This window comes from Cryptomeria japonica, chromosome 6 (genome assembly GCF_030272615.1).
Source record: "Cryptomeria japonica chromosome 6, Sugi_1.0, whole genome shotgun sequence".
NCBI lineage: Eukaryota > Viridiplantae > Streptophyta > Pinopsida > Cupressales > Cupressaceae > Cryptomeria > Cryptomeria japonica.
The window spans coordinates 579,889,103-579,911,210 of NC_081410.1; the positions used below are offsets into that span (position 1 = coordinate 579,889,103).

General features: G+C 36.8%; 1 protein-coding gene across 5 annotated transcripts in view; it reads left to right on the forward strand.

Moving 5' to 3' along the window:
- LOC131056616 (ADP-ribosylation factor GTPase-activating protein AGD3) overlaps nucleotides 1–22,108 on the forward strand; it is a 218,142-nt gene that overhangs the window by 72,434 nt on the left and 123,600 nt on the right. The window contains exon 2 of one of the 5 annotated variants that reach the window (XM_057990923.2): nucleotides 5,714–5,812. The exons of the other annotated variants lie outside the window; for them this stretch is intronic. Coding sequence (XP_057846906.2) covers nucleotides 5,767–5,812 — 46 coding nt within the window. The 5' untranslated portion in view covers nucleotides 5,714–5,766. The remainder of the gene's footprint in view (nucleotides 1–5,713; nucleotides 5,813–22,108) is intronic. 5 annotated transcript variants of the gene reach the window in all.

Sequence of the window (22,108 nt, forward strand, 5' to 3'; positions counted from 1 at the left end):
ACAAATCATATCTATTTCATCGCACTAAATAATATAATTGCTAATTTGACGTGGTCATTCTATTGGTGACTCCCACGAATCAGAACAGGTCATAACTGTTATTAAGTTAACATGCAGTAACATATTTGTTCTTGAGGCTAGCGATGTGCCTAATATGAATTCTTAATATACGTAGCCCGATAATGTTGTATGCAGAATGTAATATTAATAATATTAACATAAACTACAATGATACTAATACTAAGGCATTCATACTTAACAATTTCACATACTGTGGCAGACCAGATCTGACGCACATCAGATCTGTCTGCCACTACAGTTACTAAGTGGAATAATGATTAGTGACTTAGTAAATGGGTAGTGATAGTAATTTATATTATAGGGAATATAATCTGATTTATTTATTTTATATGTGTATATACAAAGGTTGATTAGTCAACTAATATCTTATAAGGAACCATTCTGTTGTAAAACATATAGTGTAATACTATCTGAACTTAAATATATTTATGTATGTATCCGGTATATATATATGTATGTATGCAGTATATATATATGTATGTATGCAGTGTATATATATATATGTGTGTGTGTGTGTGTGTGTGTGTGTGTGTGTATGTATGCATGATACATGTATGTATGTAGGATCAATAATAGTAATTAAAAGGATGTAGAGGAAGGCATAAATTATAGATTAAAAATGATAATGAAATATAGAATGTTATATGAATAACAATAATGTGGCTATATGATGGAGGCTATTGGGAGGAAATTCCCTTAGCCTAATTTAGGGATTATGATAATCCTTGGTAGGCGGTATATATTGAGTATTCATATGCATATATGTTAAGGCTTGCGTGTCAGAAGGTCACCCAAGAAGAGACGGATCTGGCTAGTCCTCTCTGGTAGACTTGGATGATAAGATGTATCATCCAAGGCAAGGGATTGATCATATATGATGATCTTCCTTGGTAGGCTTGGATGTAAGATGTTACATCTAACACAGGAATCGAATTATCCATCGATTTCCTGGTAAGGCTTGGAACCATGATGGGTTCCAAGAAGGCAGGCATTACAACCGCCTAAGGACATATCCCAATACTTCATTTGTATCCTTTTTATTACCTAAGAATTGTGATTAGTTTTAATTAAGTAATGGGAGTTTAATTGCAAATTAGATTAGTAATATATATTTTGTTGCATTCTAATAGTCTATTTTGTGGGAAAGTGATTTCTAACTAGTAGGGACATTACATGAGTTAGGTTGAGTACTTGACGACTTTTTCTTGGGACTCAACTGTGTTTTCCATTGAGACTCATTAGTTCTCCGTGTGGACTTGCTTGGCAATGGGATAAAATAGAACCCATGTGATATTCATTCTTTCACTTCATTTTTTGACATTTTATGGTCTTATTTTACCCAATAGAAGGCATCTTCAGCATCCAAGTGACAAAAACATGTTGATGGAAGGGATATGGATGAATGAAGATTTGGTTAGAAAGAGTACGGACTTGAGGCTGGGGAAAATGAAATATAGTGATAAAATTATGAAAGATGGCATTTTCCATGAAGGTTTATGTGGTCTTGAATGCCTTGATTTGTTCTTGGTGGTAGGGGCTTTGTCACTGACCCCACCTTGTATTGCAATAGGAAGCACACTAGATGCATCGCCTCTGAACCCTCGTGAGGTGTGCTGTCCCCAACCCTTGCAAGGGGCATTGTTGCTCATCCTTGTTGGGGGCTTTGCCCATAGACCATTGCCTTCACTATCCTCATGTTGTCTTCAAATCCAAGCTGTTGGACTCTTGTTTCAAGACCGTGTGAAACCATGTCATTTACTGATTTGAGGGTCATATGACTTACGTAATATTTGAATAATGACAAATTGATGATCAAAGATTTAGAATAGATTTACGTGTTCTCTAAATGCATTAGTTTCTATTTTTTTTTGTGTAATTATGTCTTTTTGTCAAGTTTTTTTTGAGTCTTGAGTTTTAGTCAATGCCCCCCACTTTGAAATATAATTTAATTAAAAAAAATAATAATAACATTAAAATACAAAAGAATAAAAATAAAATTTAATTTAAAATATAAAAGATAATTAAAATAAATTTTGTTAATGAATGGTCAAAAGACATGAAATGAAAAGTTGTGACTCTCTCAAACATGAGATATAAAAAGGAGAAGAAAACCTCATTTGAGAGGGTGAGGAGAGAGAAAGGAATAAGTAAGGGATCATTTAAATCAAGGAAAGATTAATGGAAGAAGAAAAGGAATGGGAAGTAGATATGGAAATGGCTGTAGTCTTTCAAAAGGGTGCTAATTGTGAAAGGTTGTGTCTCTTGCCAAAAGGCATACGTGATGAAGAGGTGTGACCTCTCCCTCACATTGGGAGATATAAAGGGAAGAAGGTTCATTTGAGAAAGGGATCCAAGGGAGATCAGTTCGGAGAATAATATATTATTTTTAAATGCAGCAACGAAAAGTGGTGCCTCAATCCCTATGAAAGGCGGTGACTCTTTCACCAATAAAGTATAAAGGAAAGATCGTAGACTTTTGTTTAGAGAAGATTTGAGTGTAAATTATAGCATATTTCTAAAGGAGATTTATGTACAGATTTGAAGATCATTATAGCAGACTTATGAGCAGATATATAGCAGACTTGTGAGCAGAATTTAAGGATTATGGCAGTAATCAAGCCAGAATTACATCTGCATCAGCAAATGCAGTCATATCTACAACAAGGCGATCTGTTATAATCTATTAGATTGCTTTGGAAATATGCTTGAATCTAATATCCATACACTTATTGATCATGTGGAAGGGAGTGCAAGGAGGGGGAATGATGAAAGATAACTCTTTAGGTATGGTACCTCGTAAAGGACCACAAAGCCACCTCATGATGATGGTTGAGGACCATCAGTTAAGGACCACATAAAGCCAAGGAGGATAAGGTCCTGACCTTGGACCTAGGCTTGAGGGTCAAAGGCACCCAATTGCAGCTTCCCTACTATCTCCTTATTGAATCAATCTTAAGTGGTGAGTGGTTGACATGATGGAGGGGAATAGGTAAAGCCCTTGCTAGGTACACCACCTCATGATGATGGTTAAGGACCATCGGTTAAGGACCGCATGAGGCCACAAAGGATAAGGTCTTGTTGTTGGGCCTAGGGTAGAAGATACTTGGGGCACCTCATCATATCTCCCAACACAACCCTCGTTACGGTTGAGCTTCCGTGTAAACATTGAGATTTGTTGTGTAGATCGATATTATATATTTTCTGACCCTAGAATTGGATGTATTTCATGAATTATATCTAGATTGTTATCTAATTTGGTTGCTTGTTTCCAAAACTGGCTTATCTCATCTTATTCTTAAGTGAAGATTATATCTCTAACTATGTTTTGCCCTTTTTTCATTTTGGATTTGTGAATTTAGGGCAAAGTATAAGGTTATCCCAAAAAGGCGACATTACAAGTTGTATCAGAGCATGATCCTGCTAGCCTATAGGGAAAAAGATAAATTAATGGATGCATTCCAGTCAATGAGAAGGAATCTAACAATATGTGTATTTGCGTGTATGCTCCGTGTTTGCATATATCCATGTGTAAGTTACGTGTTTTAATGTGTATGGCTCTATGTTTGGTTCATACCTGATGTGTCCAACATGTTTATTCCATGTGTGTTTCCAAATCCATTTCATATTGGGAATCATTTTGGACACTCCACATGATCATTGCTTGAGGACAAGCAATCTTGGGTGGGGGGGATTATAATGTCCCCACTTTGAAATATAATTTAATAATAAATAATAATAATAAAATTAAATTACAAAAGATTAAAAATAAAATTTAATTTAAAATATAAAAGAATATAATTAAATATAATCAAAATTTAATTAAGTTAATTAAAATATAATGAACGTTTTAATGCCTTTCTTGCACTCTTGGTCACATGGGAATCCTCACTCTTCTTGCAGCTTTGGTGTTCTGTGCAGTTGTTTTGCCTTCATATTTTCTTTTATATACCCTTGGCTTCTTTTCTTTTGATTGACAACCCTTCGATGCTCCAAACCATAGTTTTAGGACTTGGACTCGGCAGCCCAAATAGGACTTGGGCTCGGGACTTAGGAAAAAACTCGGCCAAGACTCATCTAGGACTCGACAAAGAAGAAAAGCGTAGTTTTACAAAGAAAACAAAAAGAAATTGATTCATTTAGAGAACATAAGAGCCTTAATTCAAACATTACACATGTCATGATTTTCAAACACTCAATATTTGAAATTTCATCATTCATGAATCATAAATTCATAATCATACTCATAGTTTCAAATTTTCAAATGTATAACAGCATCATAGATTCATAAGTTTATAAATGTTTACATCTAATGATATGTCAAAATGAGAAAAACAACCAAATAAAATCTACAGCTTCCTCTTTCCTCTCCTAATGTAACCCAATATTCGAGGCCTTGAACTAGAAGGTGCTACAGGAGGAGGTGTTTCTTGTTCTTCAAATTCAAAACTGTCTTTGCAATCCTCCATTGCATCCAATTCTGTTGCTTGTGCTTCTTCTGCTGCTCTTCTCTCCAATTCTACAAGATCTTCAGTAAGGAGGATATCATCCTCATTTTGTTCACTAGCAGTCCATTCACCATATGGATCGATATCATCCAAGTCTATGGACTCATGTGAAACTCTCTCCACCTTTCGAGTTTGAAGGTGAAGGTTGTACTGGACGAAGACAAGAGTATTGAGGTGCTGCTGGGTCAACCTATTCTCTTCTTTGTGTGAATGTTCTCAAATAAACTCTAATTGCATTCACACCTAGAAGCATTACATGGCTGGGACAAAAAATGAATGGCTATCTTTTGAAGATTAGACATGCCAACACCATAATTCTCCCACCATAAATCTACAAAAATTATTTAGAAATATAAGAATTAAGTTAAAATGTATAAGAATCAAGTTTCTAATTTTTTCTTGTAGTATTGAACTAAATTTTTTACCTGCTGGTTGTTTTATCTCTCCTTTCCATTGCTTGAGATGAAGAAAAGAGTCTCCTTTCTGCACCCTTGTAGACCTTGAATAGATAAAAATTAAAATTAAATCAAATATAGAAAATTAGTTACTATGTGTGTAAAATGGATGTTTCTAAATAGTCAACATTGCCAAATTCATAAATAAGATATAGCAAATCTCACTTTCAACTCATCAAGAACCTTATTTCTCCACTCATGATCAAGCGCCATCTTATCAATGCATGTAATAAAACCTGCCATGACCTCCTCATCAGCCTTAAATGTATAATATAAATAGAATTTTGGGTTCAAGAAGTAGGCCAAGGCAGTGGTTTGTCCATCTATGATCAATGATGCACCAAATGATTTCATTTTTTTTTTGTTTCTGCCATAGTAATGTGAAATAGCCTCTTTGGCCCTATCCATGGCATCATAAATGAAGCCCATTGGCATGCCCTCTCCATCCACCATACGAAGAACCCTAACCAAAGGTTTCCTCACCTAGAAAAATGAAAACAAGTTTTAAATTATTAGAAAATTAACCTTTTAAAATTAAAAAATAGTAAATAGATTATCCTGTATAAATTTAATGTTTGTGTTTGTTACTTACCCCGATTAATTCCTCTTCATTTTTGTTGTATTTGTCATAAAAAAATATACTTACAATCTTCTCCCCTTCAATTTTCCTAGGAAATGGAGACCGCAACCAAGCATCGGACACAAACATTTTCTTGAGATGAGGAATGGCACCAAGAATGCTTTGCAATGTAAGGAAGTGGCTACCAAAAGGTACCAATCCACCATTTGAAGCCACTAAAAAATTTAGAGTTTTATTTCGTCTATCAGTCCATCCATTTGATAAGATGCTGCAACCTTTTCCCCAAAGATGAAAAACTCTTACTCGGCAATAAATCTTTTGGCTGAACATTTTTACAAAATTGGGACTCGGCAAAAAATTGGCAAATTTATTGAATATTTTAAAATATATAATTTCTTAAATTATTATTAAAAAAACACATACACTAAATTTATGGAACATAATACTGAATAAGTGAATATATTAAATTGAAAATATATTAAATTATTAATATTTAACTGTGACTATTAGACTTTAAATATAATATTTAACTGGGCGCGATTTTGAGTCTACAATTAGAGAGATTTTGAATATACAATAATATATTCATAGTCTAATATATTCTATTTTATTAGATTGAACATATTATCGTATATGCTTATATGGTGGTATTAGACTAATATTGGACTGATTTTGAAGTCAATTTAATACCTTGTAACCTAAGTCACAAGGTTTGAATTCGAGTTTGTGTTTAACAACGATAAAATTTAGATGAAGTTCGACAGGGGGGAAAAACTCGAAAAAAAACGATATTAAATTCGCCTTATATAATTTTTTTTTTAATTAATATAGATAATATATCTACAAAACTATAAAATTAGCTTAACAAAAGTATGAAAAGAAATTCTATTGAAAAAACATATTAAGTAAACCGAAATTGGAATATTATTTTTTATAAAAAATTAATAAAATTAATATAAATAAAATACTAACTATTTTTTATGTTAACATTAATATTAAAATATAGAATGCATGTTCAAATCTTTATGAAATATAGAAATTTTTATGAAAGAAACTAAAAAGGAACCCTAAACTACAAATGAAACTTCGGCTTATCTCGGAATCGCAGAGAATAGAACATGAAGATTATTGAGCTTTCCATAGAAATGGAACGAGGGGTCATTTGTCATTGTGACCAAGTGTAGCGTGTAGGTTGATGCCACTGCTAGGCTTAATGGAATCCATCGAATGATTCAGCTCGCCTTGTGATTTTTTGCTGTTGTGTCTCGAGACCTTTGTCACTCGGTCGTGATTGAACACAGAGTTGAGAAATGCAGAAAATGCTTCAGTCGATTTTGCCCACCGTTGCCATCTCTCCCGCGCAAAATTTAGGGTTTTTTGTGGCACTCTTCATTTAAAATTTTTTCATATTTTTTAATGCCAACGAGTCAATGCCGTTTTAATTGTGATTTTCAATGATTTTTTCAGTCAAAATCGTGCCGATTTTTCTTGCGATTAAATCGTTTAGGGTTTTGAATCGGGAGGAATCGCGATTTAAATGATTTTTCCCAATGTTTTCATCCTTGCTTTTCCCCACCAAATTTCGTTTTGTTCTTCAATCACAAGCTGTGTATTTCTTTTGTTTCCTCTAGAAATGGCCCACTCAAATCTACAGCTGTTGGGGTCTTAAACCCCTTACCTGCAATTGTCAATGCATTCACCCAACCTTCCCAATATGGTCTGTTCACTACATTGAAAAGTAAATTATTATAGTACCAAAATTTTGCTGTTGTCATACTTGCTTCATGATGTTTTTCTTTATTCCATCCTGTACCTTCAAGTGAAGGTTGTGCTCTTGGAACATTGCATGGAATAAAGTAATTTGGTTTTGATGGAGTAATCTGGCTAGCAGTAGCAATAGAAAAAAAATCCCTAGGACTCTCACCAAAAGAGGAAGAATGTGGTTGATTGTTGCTTGGACTTGGGCTACCAAGGTAATTCGATGGCATAGAAGTGGATACATTCGGACTCGTCGCTGCTGCTAGTGTTTCCTTAGTCTTTTGTCTTTCTTCTTCTTTCAACTCATAATTAGCAAGAAGGACCTTCATCTCTCTAACCATCTCCGAAGTAGATTTAGGGCATATGTCCACATTTTGTCTAGGTATTTTGGCAATGTGGTATTTTAATCTATTGATTCCGCCTGTTATCCATTTATCGCATTCAGTGCAAACGACCCCACCCTTCTTATTTCTTGGTATCCCATGCTTCCATGCAAGGTCTTTTCTATATGGCCTTAAAGTAGACATTGCTGTTTGAACATGTAAAAATAAAAAATTTCAGTAGAGTTTTGTGAAAAATCAGAAAAAAAAAGATAATCAATCATTTGAAAAAAATAGATTTATACCACAAGCTAAAAATACTAGAAAATAGGTAAAGAAGAGAAATGGAATTTTTTTTGCCAGCATTTCCCCCTATTTTTCAAGATTTTTCACATTTTCAATCGAAGAAAATAAAAAGAAGAGAAGAAAAATCACTTACTTGGCTCTAGTTCAATCTTGTATGCTCGTCTTCTCCTCTTCTTAGAACCCTATCTCAATGTGCAGACCTGTTTTTGGCAACCAAAGAGGCCAGAAATGATCAAGAAGTAAAAAAACAAACATGTTATAATGCTGTTTTGATGTCTAATTGGGTGCATGAGATTTCTAGGTTGGTACTTGCGAGTTGTTGCCTAGAACTCAAGTGAGTCCATTGCTAGGACTCAGCGAGTCCACGTCTGGACTTGCCAAGACACGTCTCACTAGTTCGTGGCACTTGGACTCGATGAGCTCCAGGATTCACGAGTCCAATGAATTTTGGCAAGTTTTGGACGAGTTCTGAAACTATACCCCAAAATTACTCTCGTATGCTTTTGTGAAGGAATTTGACTTTGTCTCCCAACTTCCCTCTATTTTTCCACTTACTTTGTTAGATAGTGATAAGTGCTTGGCTATCTCCTCCCACTCTTTGTATGTTTTCTTGTAGTGGAAATGCTTTTATTCTTCGATTAGGGCTTTGACTTTGGCTTCTTTCATACAATGGACTTCAACTTTGAACTTGTACAACTAGGGTTTCTTCCACCATCTCTTGTAATCTTCTTCTTCATTCTCTTTCTCTATGATCCTTAACGATCGCTTCATGTCCTGGTCTTGACCACCTTGTGGTATCTTCCTACCTTTATTAGGGTCTAAGGGTATTAATGTCTTAAATTTGACCAGATACTATATAGAGGAGTAAAAGTATATCTTTATCTGCACATGAAGTTATTACAAAAGTAGACCAAAGATGATCAGCCAAGGATCATACTTGATCATCCTTGATTCCTTCCTTCTTTGACGATACAAAGTCTATTTAAAGAACCCGATGGTTGACAATAAGATACAATCGTTGACCAACTTAACTCTTATAACTACCCAAAGTTGATAAACAATTAATACATAGTCGAATTAACCATATTATCAAAACGTAATAATAAGCACTATACACTAACTAGAGACCTTGTGGGAAAATAGCATAGTTTAAAAACTTGAAACAATATCAAAGTTTCATATGGGTACAACATGAACACTTTTGGTTACACATTGTTTCTATTTTAACTGGTGATTTAAGATTATTGCCAATTTTATTACTGCAAAGTTTCGAGAAATGTGTAGTAACCCACCATAATAAACTCAACAAAATTGAGTATTCTTTTTTTTTCTTTGTGTTTAATTTAATCATTATGTTTTATTCAATTGCATACTTTGGGCATCCATCCATTAGGATTAGGCATTCATCCATTCGGGATGAGCATCTAACCATACAGGTTAGGCAATTGTCCATACGGGACATTAGATTTCATCTATCCAATACGGGATAGGCATCTACCCATACGGGGTAGGCATCTATCCAAACGGGATAGGAGATGCTCTGGCCAGAGACTTAGACTCACCGGGACCATTTGGGTCCTGAGCCACTCACTAAGTACTACACTCTTTTAACAGAAGTGCACGGAGGTCGCCGTCCTTAGGAGTAATTGAATAACATAATACAAGCTTGAATTCCGCCTCGGAATTTGGCTTAAAGCCTTGAGAAGTCAAGCGAATCCATACGGGATTCCTTCCGAGTATGCATTGAATTACTTTTTCCAATTTTAATTATCTTATCTTTCAAATAGGATCCTTACTCAATCTTTCTATACCAAGCCTAGACCCTACCCACGAACGCCTGAGTACGAGGTACAACTCCGTCCCAAGACTGCCTACATACCCGCTTCGGCACGGGATCAAGGCGTAAAGTATGTAGTTCTATTTTCTAGTCTATGGTATGATGTAAACTGATTTGTGGGTACGCAACCCTTTCTAGGGTCAATGTCCCAGATAGTTTCTCTGCGATTGCTACCCACGATGGTAGCACTTAAGCAAAGGCTCAAGATGGCCTATTGCTTGTGGCCTAAAATAATTAGATCCTAATTCTTATCATAAGCGTCACCCTTGACCAATTGCCAATCGACAACAATATCTCTTCAAAAATTAATACCATAAAAGCATTTTTACTTAACCAACCCTAAAGGGGGTTTACTATGGTTTAACTCAATGGATGTAAAATCATTTGAAAATTATCTTATTAGATTATTGATCCAAGGGGGATTACCTGCCCCTTGGATTTTAACTTCCAAGTGTCCCTTATTACTCCCCGACGATTTATAGGGACAATGCCACAGATGTCGTTGATGTAGCTTTATTAGGCATTAAGTGCAGTAGTTCAACACGACAGCATTACCTGTAAGCGTGATCAAGAGGCACTGTATATACCAAACGCTACTTGGTTTTGGTTTTCCATCTTCCTTTGTTTAATTTTCTAACTTATAATAACATCATGTTGAAAAATAATTATGAAGTTAGACGTTGCACAACCAAATTAATTGAAATAACTATGGAATAAAAAGAACTATAACTAGAATTATTTATTCAAAAACTTGAATATAATTTGCATAATAATGAAAGCTAGGTAACTTGTATACCAACAATTAAATGTATAATTTGCATGAAGATGGAAACACCAATAATTGAATCAACGTAAAGATATATGCATGAAACGAAGGTAAGGTAAGTTGTACGCGAGAATGCCGCTTATAAAATCACTAACCCCAACATAGAATTTAGCTTATGTCATTTAATTGCTAAGTGGATCTTAATAGGACCTAATATAAATTTGTTAAAACTAGTTTATAAATTTAAAAAACATTACTTAAGTTTAAAAATTTTATTAACTAAAATTTATTTACATATCTAAAAAAAGAAATTTTAAATAACCTAAAATTTTAAACATATAAAAAAAGAATTTCAAAAAAAAAAAAAAGGGTAACATTGCCATCGAACTAAGTTCGATTGGCATGCATGTTGGTTAATGGGAGTGGGACCCCACGGTCCCCTCCACTACCCTGCGGCCACTGCCGTAGTGGTGACTGCAGGCTAGTGGAGGGTACCGTAATGGTACCACTCCCCCTGCGGAGTACTATCTCCGTCCACTTGCGAGCCGGTACGCACAAATCTTTTTTCGTGCCGTGCCACATCAATCACTTCGCATTATTAATACATAATGCATTAAGGTTTATATATATATATTTTGTGTCTAAAGTTTCCAGTTTAATTTTATTTAAAACCAGAATATGAGAGGTAAAGTATTAATGTGAACAAAAAGAATTTACTTATAGTAGCAAATACATAGAGAGTAGTATTAAAACAAAATACAAAAATGAAGCAATATGGATTTACATATTGGAGCGATTAACACAGAGAGTAGAATTAACCAGAATACAAAAATGAAAGCAATAAGGATTTGCATATTGGAGCGATTAACATAGAGAGTAAAACTAAACCAGAATACAAAAATGAAGCAATATGGATTTGCATATTGGAGTGATTAACACAGAGAGTAAAACTAAACCAGAATACAAAAATGAAGCAATATGGATTTGCATATTGGAGCGATTAACACAGAGAGTAAAACTAAACCAGAATACAAAAATGAAGCGATATGGATTTACATATTGGTGTAATTAATACAAAGAGTTATTCACAGAGGGACTCATTCCTTGGTTTTCAACTGTTATTTTCTAGAGAGGAGTAGATAACCAAACTCGAACAAATGAGAATATCGCAGAAAATTATTCACAGCGAATTCTATCCTTTCTTTCAACAATTTTTCGCAGAAAATATATAACCAGATAATTGAAAATATGTATAGAATCAAATGAGAAACATAGAGAAATATCCACAGCGAGATCTATGAGATTCAGATTTTTATTCGAAAACCAGAGAGATGAATTAGAGGGAGAAATAAAGATTGATCTAATCTAGTTCTCAACAAGAATTGAAACAATTTGATTTAGTTGAAACAAATTGATCTAATCTAATTTGCAACAAGAATAAGATGCATGATAAAGTAAAACTAAATTGAAAAAACCTGGATGCTTGCAATTGATGTAGAATCCCCTATGAATCCTTCAATTAGCCTCCCTTGATCCTTCAGACTTGAAAGAAGTCTTCCAAAGCAATCTTAGTTATTTTCAAAAATGAAATATGACTACAAAAGAAAAATTTACTTGAGAGAAGGATTTCTTTATGGAATAACGAACTCCCATTTTTGAAAACGTGCATATCATTTATAAGAAAAATCCCTCTATTCCACTACCTAAAATTTTAATTAAAAAAAAGAGATTCTTTCCTAATTTTGGACTTCATGCAAATTGATTAGACTTAGTGGGAGGAGTTACATGCAAGGTGGTGGAGAATCCTCTAGAAGCTTCTTATTCTTCCTACAACATGTGCCATAATTGGATGAGGAAAACTAAATAAATAATTAAGAAAAATGTATATTTTCCATGTGTGTGTGTAAGTTTTATTATTTTATCCTTTTATAATATTCATTCAATCATTTAAATAGCTTAACCAAAGAATATAATAGAGTTTGTTTTTTAAACCCAGAGGTGATAAGGGAGGGTTGTGACATCCTCCCCCCCTTAATTTGTGCATCGTCCCGATGCACTTATTGAATGCATCAAAAAGAGTCTATAGTTCATAATTAAAACAAAAAAGGAAACAACTGCTGCATCTCCTTAGTATCTTCCCACGTAGCATTCTTTTCATCATACTGGTTCCATTGCACTTTGCACTGATCAAGCTCTCTGTTGCGCAACTGGCATTGGCGCCTCTCCAAGATTCTGAATGGCTCTATCATTATTCCTCCCATTTCCTAGACCTGTAAAGCATCCCAATTCAAAATGTGTTTCTCATCAGGTACATACTTTTTAAGAAGAGATACATGGAAGACATCATGTATTCGGCTCAATTGGGGAGGTAAGGCCAACCGGTATGTAACTGGATTAATCCTTCCCAATACTTCAAAGGGTCCAACAGAACGAGGTGCAAGCTTAGTCTTTTTCCCAAATCTTATGGAACTCTTGTGTGGCTTAACCCTTAGGAAGACTTTCTCTCCTACCTCAAACTCCCTTGGTGTTCTGTTTTTGTCTGCATAACTTTTCTGCCTATCTAAGGCTTCCTTCAATCTTTGCCTAATTTGCTTAGTTTTCCTCTCCATCTCTTTCAACATATCCGGTCCAATAATCACTCTATCTTCAAGACTATCCCAACTCAAAGGTGTTCGACATGGTTTACCATACAATGCTTCGAAGGGTGCCATTCCCGAAGACGTTTGATATGTATTATTGTAAGCAAATTCTACTAGAGGTAGATATTCTTTCCATTTCCTCTGTTGGTCCATGCAATACATGCGAAGTAGGTCTTCCATAATTTGATTTGTCCTTTCTGTCTGACCGTCGGTTTCAGGATGGTATGCCGTGCTAAAATTTAGTTGAGTTCCTAGAGCCGATTGAAGAGTGGTCCAAAACCTTGAAGTGAATCTAGCATCTCTATCTAATATGATTTTCTCTGGTATTCGATGCAACCTAAATATTTCTTTAACAAAGCGCCTAGCCAAGGTAGGTGCATCATTCATCAGATTCCTTGGTATAAAGTGTGCCACCTTAGTGAGTTTGTCAATTACCACCATTATTGCATCATGCCTAGAAGGTGACATGGGCAACCCTTGCACAAAATCCATGCTAATAACTTGCCACTTGTGTTGAGGTACATCGTGCAATTGTAACAATCCAGCTGAATGTCTATGTTCTGCCTTTACTCTTTGACACTCCAAACATTTAGCCACATACTTGACAATGTCATTCTTCATCCCTTGCCAAAAGTATAACTTCTTTAGATCTGCATAAAGTTTGTTAACTCCTGCGTGTCCTGAATAAGGGGCATTGTGAGCCTTTGACAAGGCCACTTCCCTTAAGTTTCCTGAATTAGGAATATAGATTCTATTATTGTATCTGAGCAACCCATCTTCGTCTAATGTATACCCTTCAATCTTAGGATCGGTTGGATTGTATTCTAAAGTCAATTTGACTTGTTCATACCATGGGTCATGTCCTTGTTGCTCCATTACCTGCCCTTTGAAAGAAGTTTTGAATGTTGCTATAGTCATCAAGTGTCTCCTACTTAAGGCATTTGCCACCCTATTTTCCTTCCCTTTAATATATTCAATTTCAAAATCATATTCACTTAGAAACTCTAACCACCTTCTTTGTCTGGCATTTAAGTGGGGTTGGGTAAAGATGTACTTTAGTCCTTGGTTATCTGACTTCAATTCAAAGGGATTCCCTAGCAAGAAGTGTCTCCATTTTTGTAGGGCATGCACAATCACTGCCAACTCTAAGTCGTGGTGTGCATAATTGACTTCATGAGTCTTTAGCTTTCTGGATTCGTAAGCTACTACCCCTTCATTTTGGACAAGTACTCCTCCTAAACCTTCAATAGAAGCATCAGTTATGACTGTGAAGCGTCCATTCGGATCTGGTACCTTTAGAATGGGTGCTGAAGTTAGTTTCCCCTTCAAAATTTGGAATGCCTTATCACTTTGTTCTGTCCACACAAACCTTTTACCCTTCCTTTGCAATGAGGTGATGGGGTTTGCTATCTTAGAGAATCCTTCCACAAACCTCCTATAGTAACCTGCTAGCCCCATAAAGCTTCTTATCTCTGAAACGTTTTTAGGGATTGGCCGTTCTACTATTGCCTTTATTTTATCTGGATCAACTGCTATTCCTTCCTCTGATATTATATGCCCAAGGTAGTGAATCTTTTCCTTGAAGAAGGCGCATTTTGACAATTTCCCATATAACTTATGTTCTCTCAACCTTTGCAAAACAATTTGTAGGTGCACTAAATGCTCCTCCTCATTCCTAGAGTAAATCAATATGTCATCTAGAAATACCAAAACAAATTTATCCAAGTAGTCATGTAGTGTACTATTCATTAGGTTCATAAATGCAGCTGGGGCGTTGGTTACACCAAAAGGAACTACGGTGAATTCATAATGCCCATATCTTGTCCTGAAAGTTGTTTTCAGAATGTCTTCCTCCTTAATTCTGAGTTGATGGTACCCTAACCGGAGGTCTATCTTTGAGAAAACTGCTGTTCCTTTCATTTGGTCAAAAAGATCTTCTATGCGAGGTAAGGGATACCTATTCTTTATTGTGACCTTGTTCAACATCCTATAGTCGATGCATAGCCTTAAGGTTCCATCCTCCTTCTTAACAAATAAGACTGGCGCTCCCCATGGTGATACACTTGGCCTTATTAATCCCTTAGCTAAGAGTTCCTCTAGTTGCATTTTGAGCTCTTGTAATTCAGTTATGTTCATTCGGTAAGGTGCCCTTGATACTGGTTCAGCTCCTGGTAGAACTTCGATAGCAAAGTCAAACTTCCTCTTGGGGGGTAAGCTGGGTAATTCTTCTGGAAAAACATCCTTGAATTCTTTTAAGAAGGGGGTATTTTCAAAGGTTGGTGTATTTTCCTCTTTTCCTTCATTAATTTCAACCAGATAGATTAAGCCTCCTCTTCTCCTTTCCTTCTTTAATTGCATCGCTGAGATGGTTTCTATATTAATGGGTTTAAACTTTCCTTGGATTTTGACCTTTTTCCCCCCATCATCCAAACATTCAACAATCTTGTTATAGCAATCTACATTAGCTTGATGGTCTGTTAACCAACTCATCCCAATAATTACATCATATAATCCCAGGGGTGCCACATAGAGATCTACCCTTGTTTCAAACTCAGGAAATTGTACCCTTGCCTTCGACAAACATTTAGTTACTTCCCTAGTTGCCTTATCCCCATATTGAACCATCCATGATGACTCCATTTGATTAACTTTTAATGCATATTTGCTTACTAATTTAGGTGAGATGAAACATTCAGATGATCCACTGTCAATTAGAATTGATATTGGTTGTTCAAATAGTGTACTTGTAGTTTCCACGGGAACATTCTAGTATCTCCCTCTTCGGTTCCTAACCGCTGCATGAATCCTTTGTTGGGGCCCTTGTTGGGGTTGATTGTCCCTAATTTGTCCTTGCATCCTGGGGCACTCTCTAGCAAAATGGTTTCCCCCACACATGAAGCATCCACCTGGAGGACCCCTCCTACCTTGATTTCTAGGGGGATCATTCCTTGTTTCATTGACCCTGGGTGGATAAGTTACCCTGTTCTACTGGTCATTCCTGTTATAGTTGCCTCTGTTATTATTGCCCCTGTTATTATTATTATTTCCATTTCTCTGATATTGATTAGGAGGTGGCCTTCTGTTGGAAGAATTATTCCTTTGACCCTTGTTGAAATTAGTGTTCCCATTGAATTCCTGCTGCCTTTTAAATGAGTGGTCCCCATTATAGTTCCGCCCTGCTAGTGTTTGAATCTTCCTCTCTTGCCTTAGGGACTTTTCAAGTACTTCATTCATGTTTCTGGGTCCATGCATGTCAACCTCTACCCCTATGTTGGTATTTAGCCCCAAAATGATCTTCCTTGCTTGACCTTCTTCATCTTTCTGGTACATAGGTACATATTTAAGCAACTTGGCGAACTTATCCCAATATTGTTGAACGGATAGGGACCCTTGACGTAGATTATGGAATTCTGTCACCTTCTCATCAAAGAGCAATTGAGGGAGCCACCTATCTCGGAAGTGGTGAACAAATTGATCCCATGTGACCGTATCCCTGCTATACCCATTCTGTTCCTTGGTGTTGGTCCACCAACTGGCGGCCTCCCCTCTGAGTTGATAGGAACCCCATAAGGCCTTGGTTGTTTCGCTAAAATCTCTTAGCTCAAAATACTTTTCCATTTCGTTTAGCCAATTCTCAGCTCCACCAATTTGCCTCCCATCGAACTTAGGAGGGGTGATTTTCTTTAAGTCCTTGGAGAGTTCTGTTGTGACGTTTTCACACATCGCCCCATTGCAAATGGGGACCCTTGCTTTTTTGCTTTTTAGGGTTTTGTTAGTTAGCCTTTGCATTTTGAGTGTTGTCGGGGAGATCAATAGGGTAGCAAGTCCGGCTTGAGTGAGGTCCTGATCCTGAAATTTGGCTAAGTCTGGAATGTCCTGATCCTGAAATTTGACTAAGTCTGGAAACTGAAAAACCTCAAAAAACTAGATTTTGCAATATAACTCCTGGAGGTCTGAAACCACTCTCAAACATCCTGAAAGTATATATGGAATATAACTTAAAGTATAAGAAAGAAGAAACATAGAAGGAAATGTCACTTATAACTTAAATGTTATATTCCATAAAAATTATCCTGATAGAGAGTTCGAAAAGTCAAATTTCGCTCCTGTCCTTCACTGAGGATCCAGAGCGAACTTCGCTCCTGTCCCTCTCAGGAGGACCAAGGCGAAGCGCTCCTGTCCCTCACCAAGGGACCAGGGCGATAATACTTATTTGAGCCATTCCTGATCGTGTTTGGACGAATTAAGACATCAAAGGCATGGTGAAGGACGAAATGAGCATGATAGAGCATCCAGACTTGATCAAAAACAATGAAATGATGAATTTTTTGCCTAGAAGGTCAAATTCGCTCCTGTCCCTCACTGAAGGACCGGAGCTCAAAATCAAACATTGCCTTGTCCTTGCGGGATTTGAACAACTTGACGGTTTGAAGAGATCAAAGGAGATATGTTTTATCAGTTGAATATAACTTGGAGTGCCTTCGTGAAGGACAAATGCCCCAAAATGCAAAATTCGCTCCTGTCCCTCAGTCAGGGACCAGGGCGAAATCCATTGTAGCTCCCGTCCCTCTCCCAGGGACCAGAGCGAAATTCTTCATAAGGCAAAATTCAGGTAAAAGCAGGCAAGTTTTAAGTTTGAAGGCAAGAAAGGAGGGTGAAACGGATCCGTTGAAGATAAATTTAGAAGTTAACAAAGTGTGATGGAGCCTATAAGTTCAATATCGCTCCTGTCCCTTAGCCAGGGACCAGGGCGAAATTATGATTATGTTGCCTTTTCTCCAAGTTCAAACTATTCCAAGTCAAGGTGAAAGGTGGCAAGAACGTTTTGAAGCGTCTCAATGAAGAACGAAGTATCAAAGGTCGCCAATATTGAAAGAATTACACCAAATGTCCCAGTTCGCTCCTGTCCCTCAGGCAGGGACCAGAGCGAAAGTGTTTAAATGAGGCCAAATTTGGATTGCTATCCACATTTTGAAATGCTTGAAAGGGAGTAAAGGACATCGTTTCGCACTTTGAAGATAATTGCAAGTTAATATGATAAAGATTTTGCACTAAATGCTCTAGTTCGCTCTTGTCCCTCAGGCAGGGACCAGAGCGAAATCTTCATGAGGGCCTAAGTTTTGAAGGCTTATCAAGTATCAAGTGTCCAAGGGGGATCAAAAGACTTCATTTTACACGATGAAAGCAATGGCAAGTTGATGAAAGCAAGTATGAGCTCAGGACATTGAAGTTCGCTCCTGTCCCTCTCCAAGGGACCAGGGCGATATTTACTATATTTGCCAATTCATTCAAAATTCACGCCAAGTCAAGGTTGTACAAGGTCACAAAGGGTCCAAGGTATCTTAAGAAGATATGTAAAGGTTTCAAGCGTCAAAAGACTATCAATTTGAACAAGGAAGCTATATCGCTCCTGTCCCTCATCAAGGGACTAGGGCGATTTTCATTAAATCATTCGTTTTCCTTCAAGATCACGTCAAAGTCAAGGTTCGCAAGATCAAGGATATCATTTGCAAGGTGATGAACAAAGAGTAAAGTTTGAGAGATAGCAAATGTTGGCCAGAGCATGAAGTTCGCTCCTGTCCCTCACCAAGGGACCAGGGCGATATCCACCTTAGAGGGCATTCATCCACCAAATCAAGACGATCAAGCTCGAGTTTTTTGGCAAACATGCCAGTCTCAACGTGAGGATGGAGGTTTTGAGCGTGGAAGGCGAAAGATTCAAGACTAAATTGATAATTCGCTCTTGTCCCTTAGTCAGGGACCAGAGCGATAGGTTTGTGTCCTTACCTCTTCCAAATTTGGCGCTAAAACATTCTTTAGATTTTATTAAATGCTAGGAAAAAATCGATAAATTTGAAATCCAATTAAAGTTAGCATTTAACATTAGCGCATGGGCCTTTATTAATTAATTTTTGCCTTTTAAAAATCGAGTTTATTTAAAATTATAGGCATTAAATTAATTAATTATAAATAAAAATGGGGCACTTGATTTAAAATTTGTTTCATTTTACAAAGGTCGGCCTTTAAGTTTATTTTAAATTTGCCTTATTCACCAAAGTCGGCCTAAGGTAATGATGAGGGGTAAGCGTCTATAAAGGGGGAGGTGAAAATTTCATTTTCACATCATCATTTATCATCTTTTCATATGCGATTTGGAAGTATACAAAGGAAGGGCGAAATTATCATTCAAGAGGAGGTGCGAGTCTTATCAATAGGAAGGCACAAGCATTATCAAAGGAGTTCGAGTTTCAAGTTAGGCGAACTTGCCAAAGACCACATCAAAGACATCCCCAAAGGTGGCAAAGTTGATAGGAAGGACGTTCATTATCCTTGAAGATCACGTGGCAAAGGCTTCAAACGTTAATTTTGCCTAGGCGAATCCATTTGTTTTGCATTCTAGAGTTAGCTCTCAAGTGAGGTATGACGATATGAATTTATTGTTTTGATTTTGAACGTTGATCGTCATAGCTTAAATTTTGAATTCCAGTAGCTCAATCGTCGTTTAGGAAATGATAACTCAAGGACTTATTATGAAGTTTCCTAAATTTAATCTCTAATCTGGTTATTCATTGCAAAATCATGTTACTAATTTTGAAATGTTGTGTAGGTATCAAATGGAGATCTCATCAAGGAAAATCAAGCCAGATCAAGGACGGTCTTCGCCGGGACGATCAAGCCAGGACAGGGGCAACCTCTTTCAATCCAGCGTTCCAAGGCGAGGTACATCATCATCCTGCACATCAAGGACACATGGAGTTAGAACAAGGGCTCGTTGAAGAAGCAAATAGTTCCAGATGAATTAATTAAAGCAAGCTTCTCAACAACATCAAGTTGAATATTTACTAAGTTACAAGTGTCAGACGAGGTGGCATCCTAGTCATCACGTCTCCAATCAGTGAGGTCCACCTCAGCATGTCTAGATTCAATGTACTTAACTCATGGAAGGTGGCACAAACTCCGATGTACCTACCCCGGCTATCCATTGGTCGATTTTTCTAGAGGGGACATGTGTCCAAGCAATACAATTTTATCATTGGTCAAGCATTAAATGTTATGTAATGGTTGTAACAAACCCTAATTAGGGTTTTCATTGTTGAATCTTGGCCATTGATCTCGAATTGATCTAAGCCATCAAATTGTATTGTGGGCACTATATAAGCCCTGACATTTCATTTTGTAAAGTTAATGGGAGATAATATAGAAATAGTTGAAAGCAGTTAGTAGGTAGAGAGTAGTTAGAAATTGATAGAATAGCAATTAGAGTAGAATAGGAGGACAAGGCAAGAAATTGTTGCCATTGATTGTAAACAAACTCCATTTTCGTTGAAGTAATGGTGAAGTGTGTCGTTTCTTGCAATTTGCATGGTTTCTTGTTGAGTCTTCAATCCTAGATGGTAGATGATTAGATGAATGGAGGAAATGTGATTGATTGAAGATGGAATTCGTATATCCATACTACTAGCAGTTTGTTGATTGCAGACTTGCCTTGTGTAGTCAACTGGAATCGTTCAGCTTAAGCTCAATTTCAATTTGTCGCTGCTTCATTGATATGCATCAACTTGATGGTGTCTATACCTGCAGTGATGATTTGAACATCATAAAGCTTCCCTTAGAAGATCGCACTAGCCTTGTGGAGATGGTCCATTGATGTCAAAACAAGACCTAGTTAGAGTCTCATCAAAGATCAATCATTGCTCCTACATTCTTAGTATTAGGATTAGATCCTCTCTTCGCCCTTATCCTTTTTCCATTTTTTTTCAAATCTAAGTTAGTAAGAGCCTGTGTTCCAGCAAAGTAGATCGGAAGTTCAATCATCAAATGTAAGTCCCCTTGTGATTCCAGCAAATCACATCATACCACGGCGAGCTTATCCACACGTAGAGACCCTACATCAAAGAACCTTGGAGTCATCCTGATTGATCCTTTTTCGCGATATCTTTAGCAATCAGAGGCTTTATTCAAGAGAGGATAAGGTACCCTTGGGTAATTTATTCTGTGTTAGGCAGTGTACAAAATACACGTCAACAAGTTCCAATATGTTATTTTCCTTTCTATCACCCACCATATTCCCTTGATTGCTACCAGGGTTTCCATTTTCGGTACCACTTATATTTTCAAAGTCATTCTGCCTTTCCCTAAGGTCCTGCATTGATTGTTCTAGGAAGTTGATTTTATCTCTTTGTTCGGTTAGAAGGTCGATTATAGCTTGGACCCCATGTTCGTTATTTCTTGGATTGTGTCGATCCTCTTCATGGTCTTCCTCATGGTTTTCTTCATGGTTTTCTTCATGGTTTTCCTCATGGTTTTCTTCTCTTTGACTCCTAGTACGTCTTCCATTACCCCTTCGTCTTCCTCTTCCTCTTCCTCTTCCTCTTGCCATTCTAGGTTTTTACCTGAAAGTTAGATTATGCAGTTAGTTCTTGATTTAGGATTTTAAAATTTAATTTCTACCATTGCAAAACATTCCCTTAGTTGAATAATTTGAAGTGAGCACAAGGCCTAGATTTGAACCTTTGCTCTGATACCACATGTAGTAACCCACCATAATAAACTCAACAAAATTGAGTATTCTTTTTTTTTCTTTGTGTTTAATTTAATCATTATGTTTTATTCAATTGCATACTCTGGGCATCCATCCATTAGGATTAGGCATTCATCCATCCGGGATGAGCATCTAACCATACGGGTTAGGCAATTGTCCATACGGGACATAAGATTTCATCCATCCAATACGGGATAGGCATCTACCCATACAGGGTAGACATCTATCCAAACGGGATAGGAGATGCTCTAGCCAGAGACTTAGACTCCTTGGGACCATTCGGGTCCTGAGCCACTCACTAAGTACTACACTCTTTTAA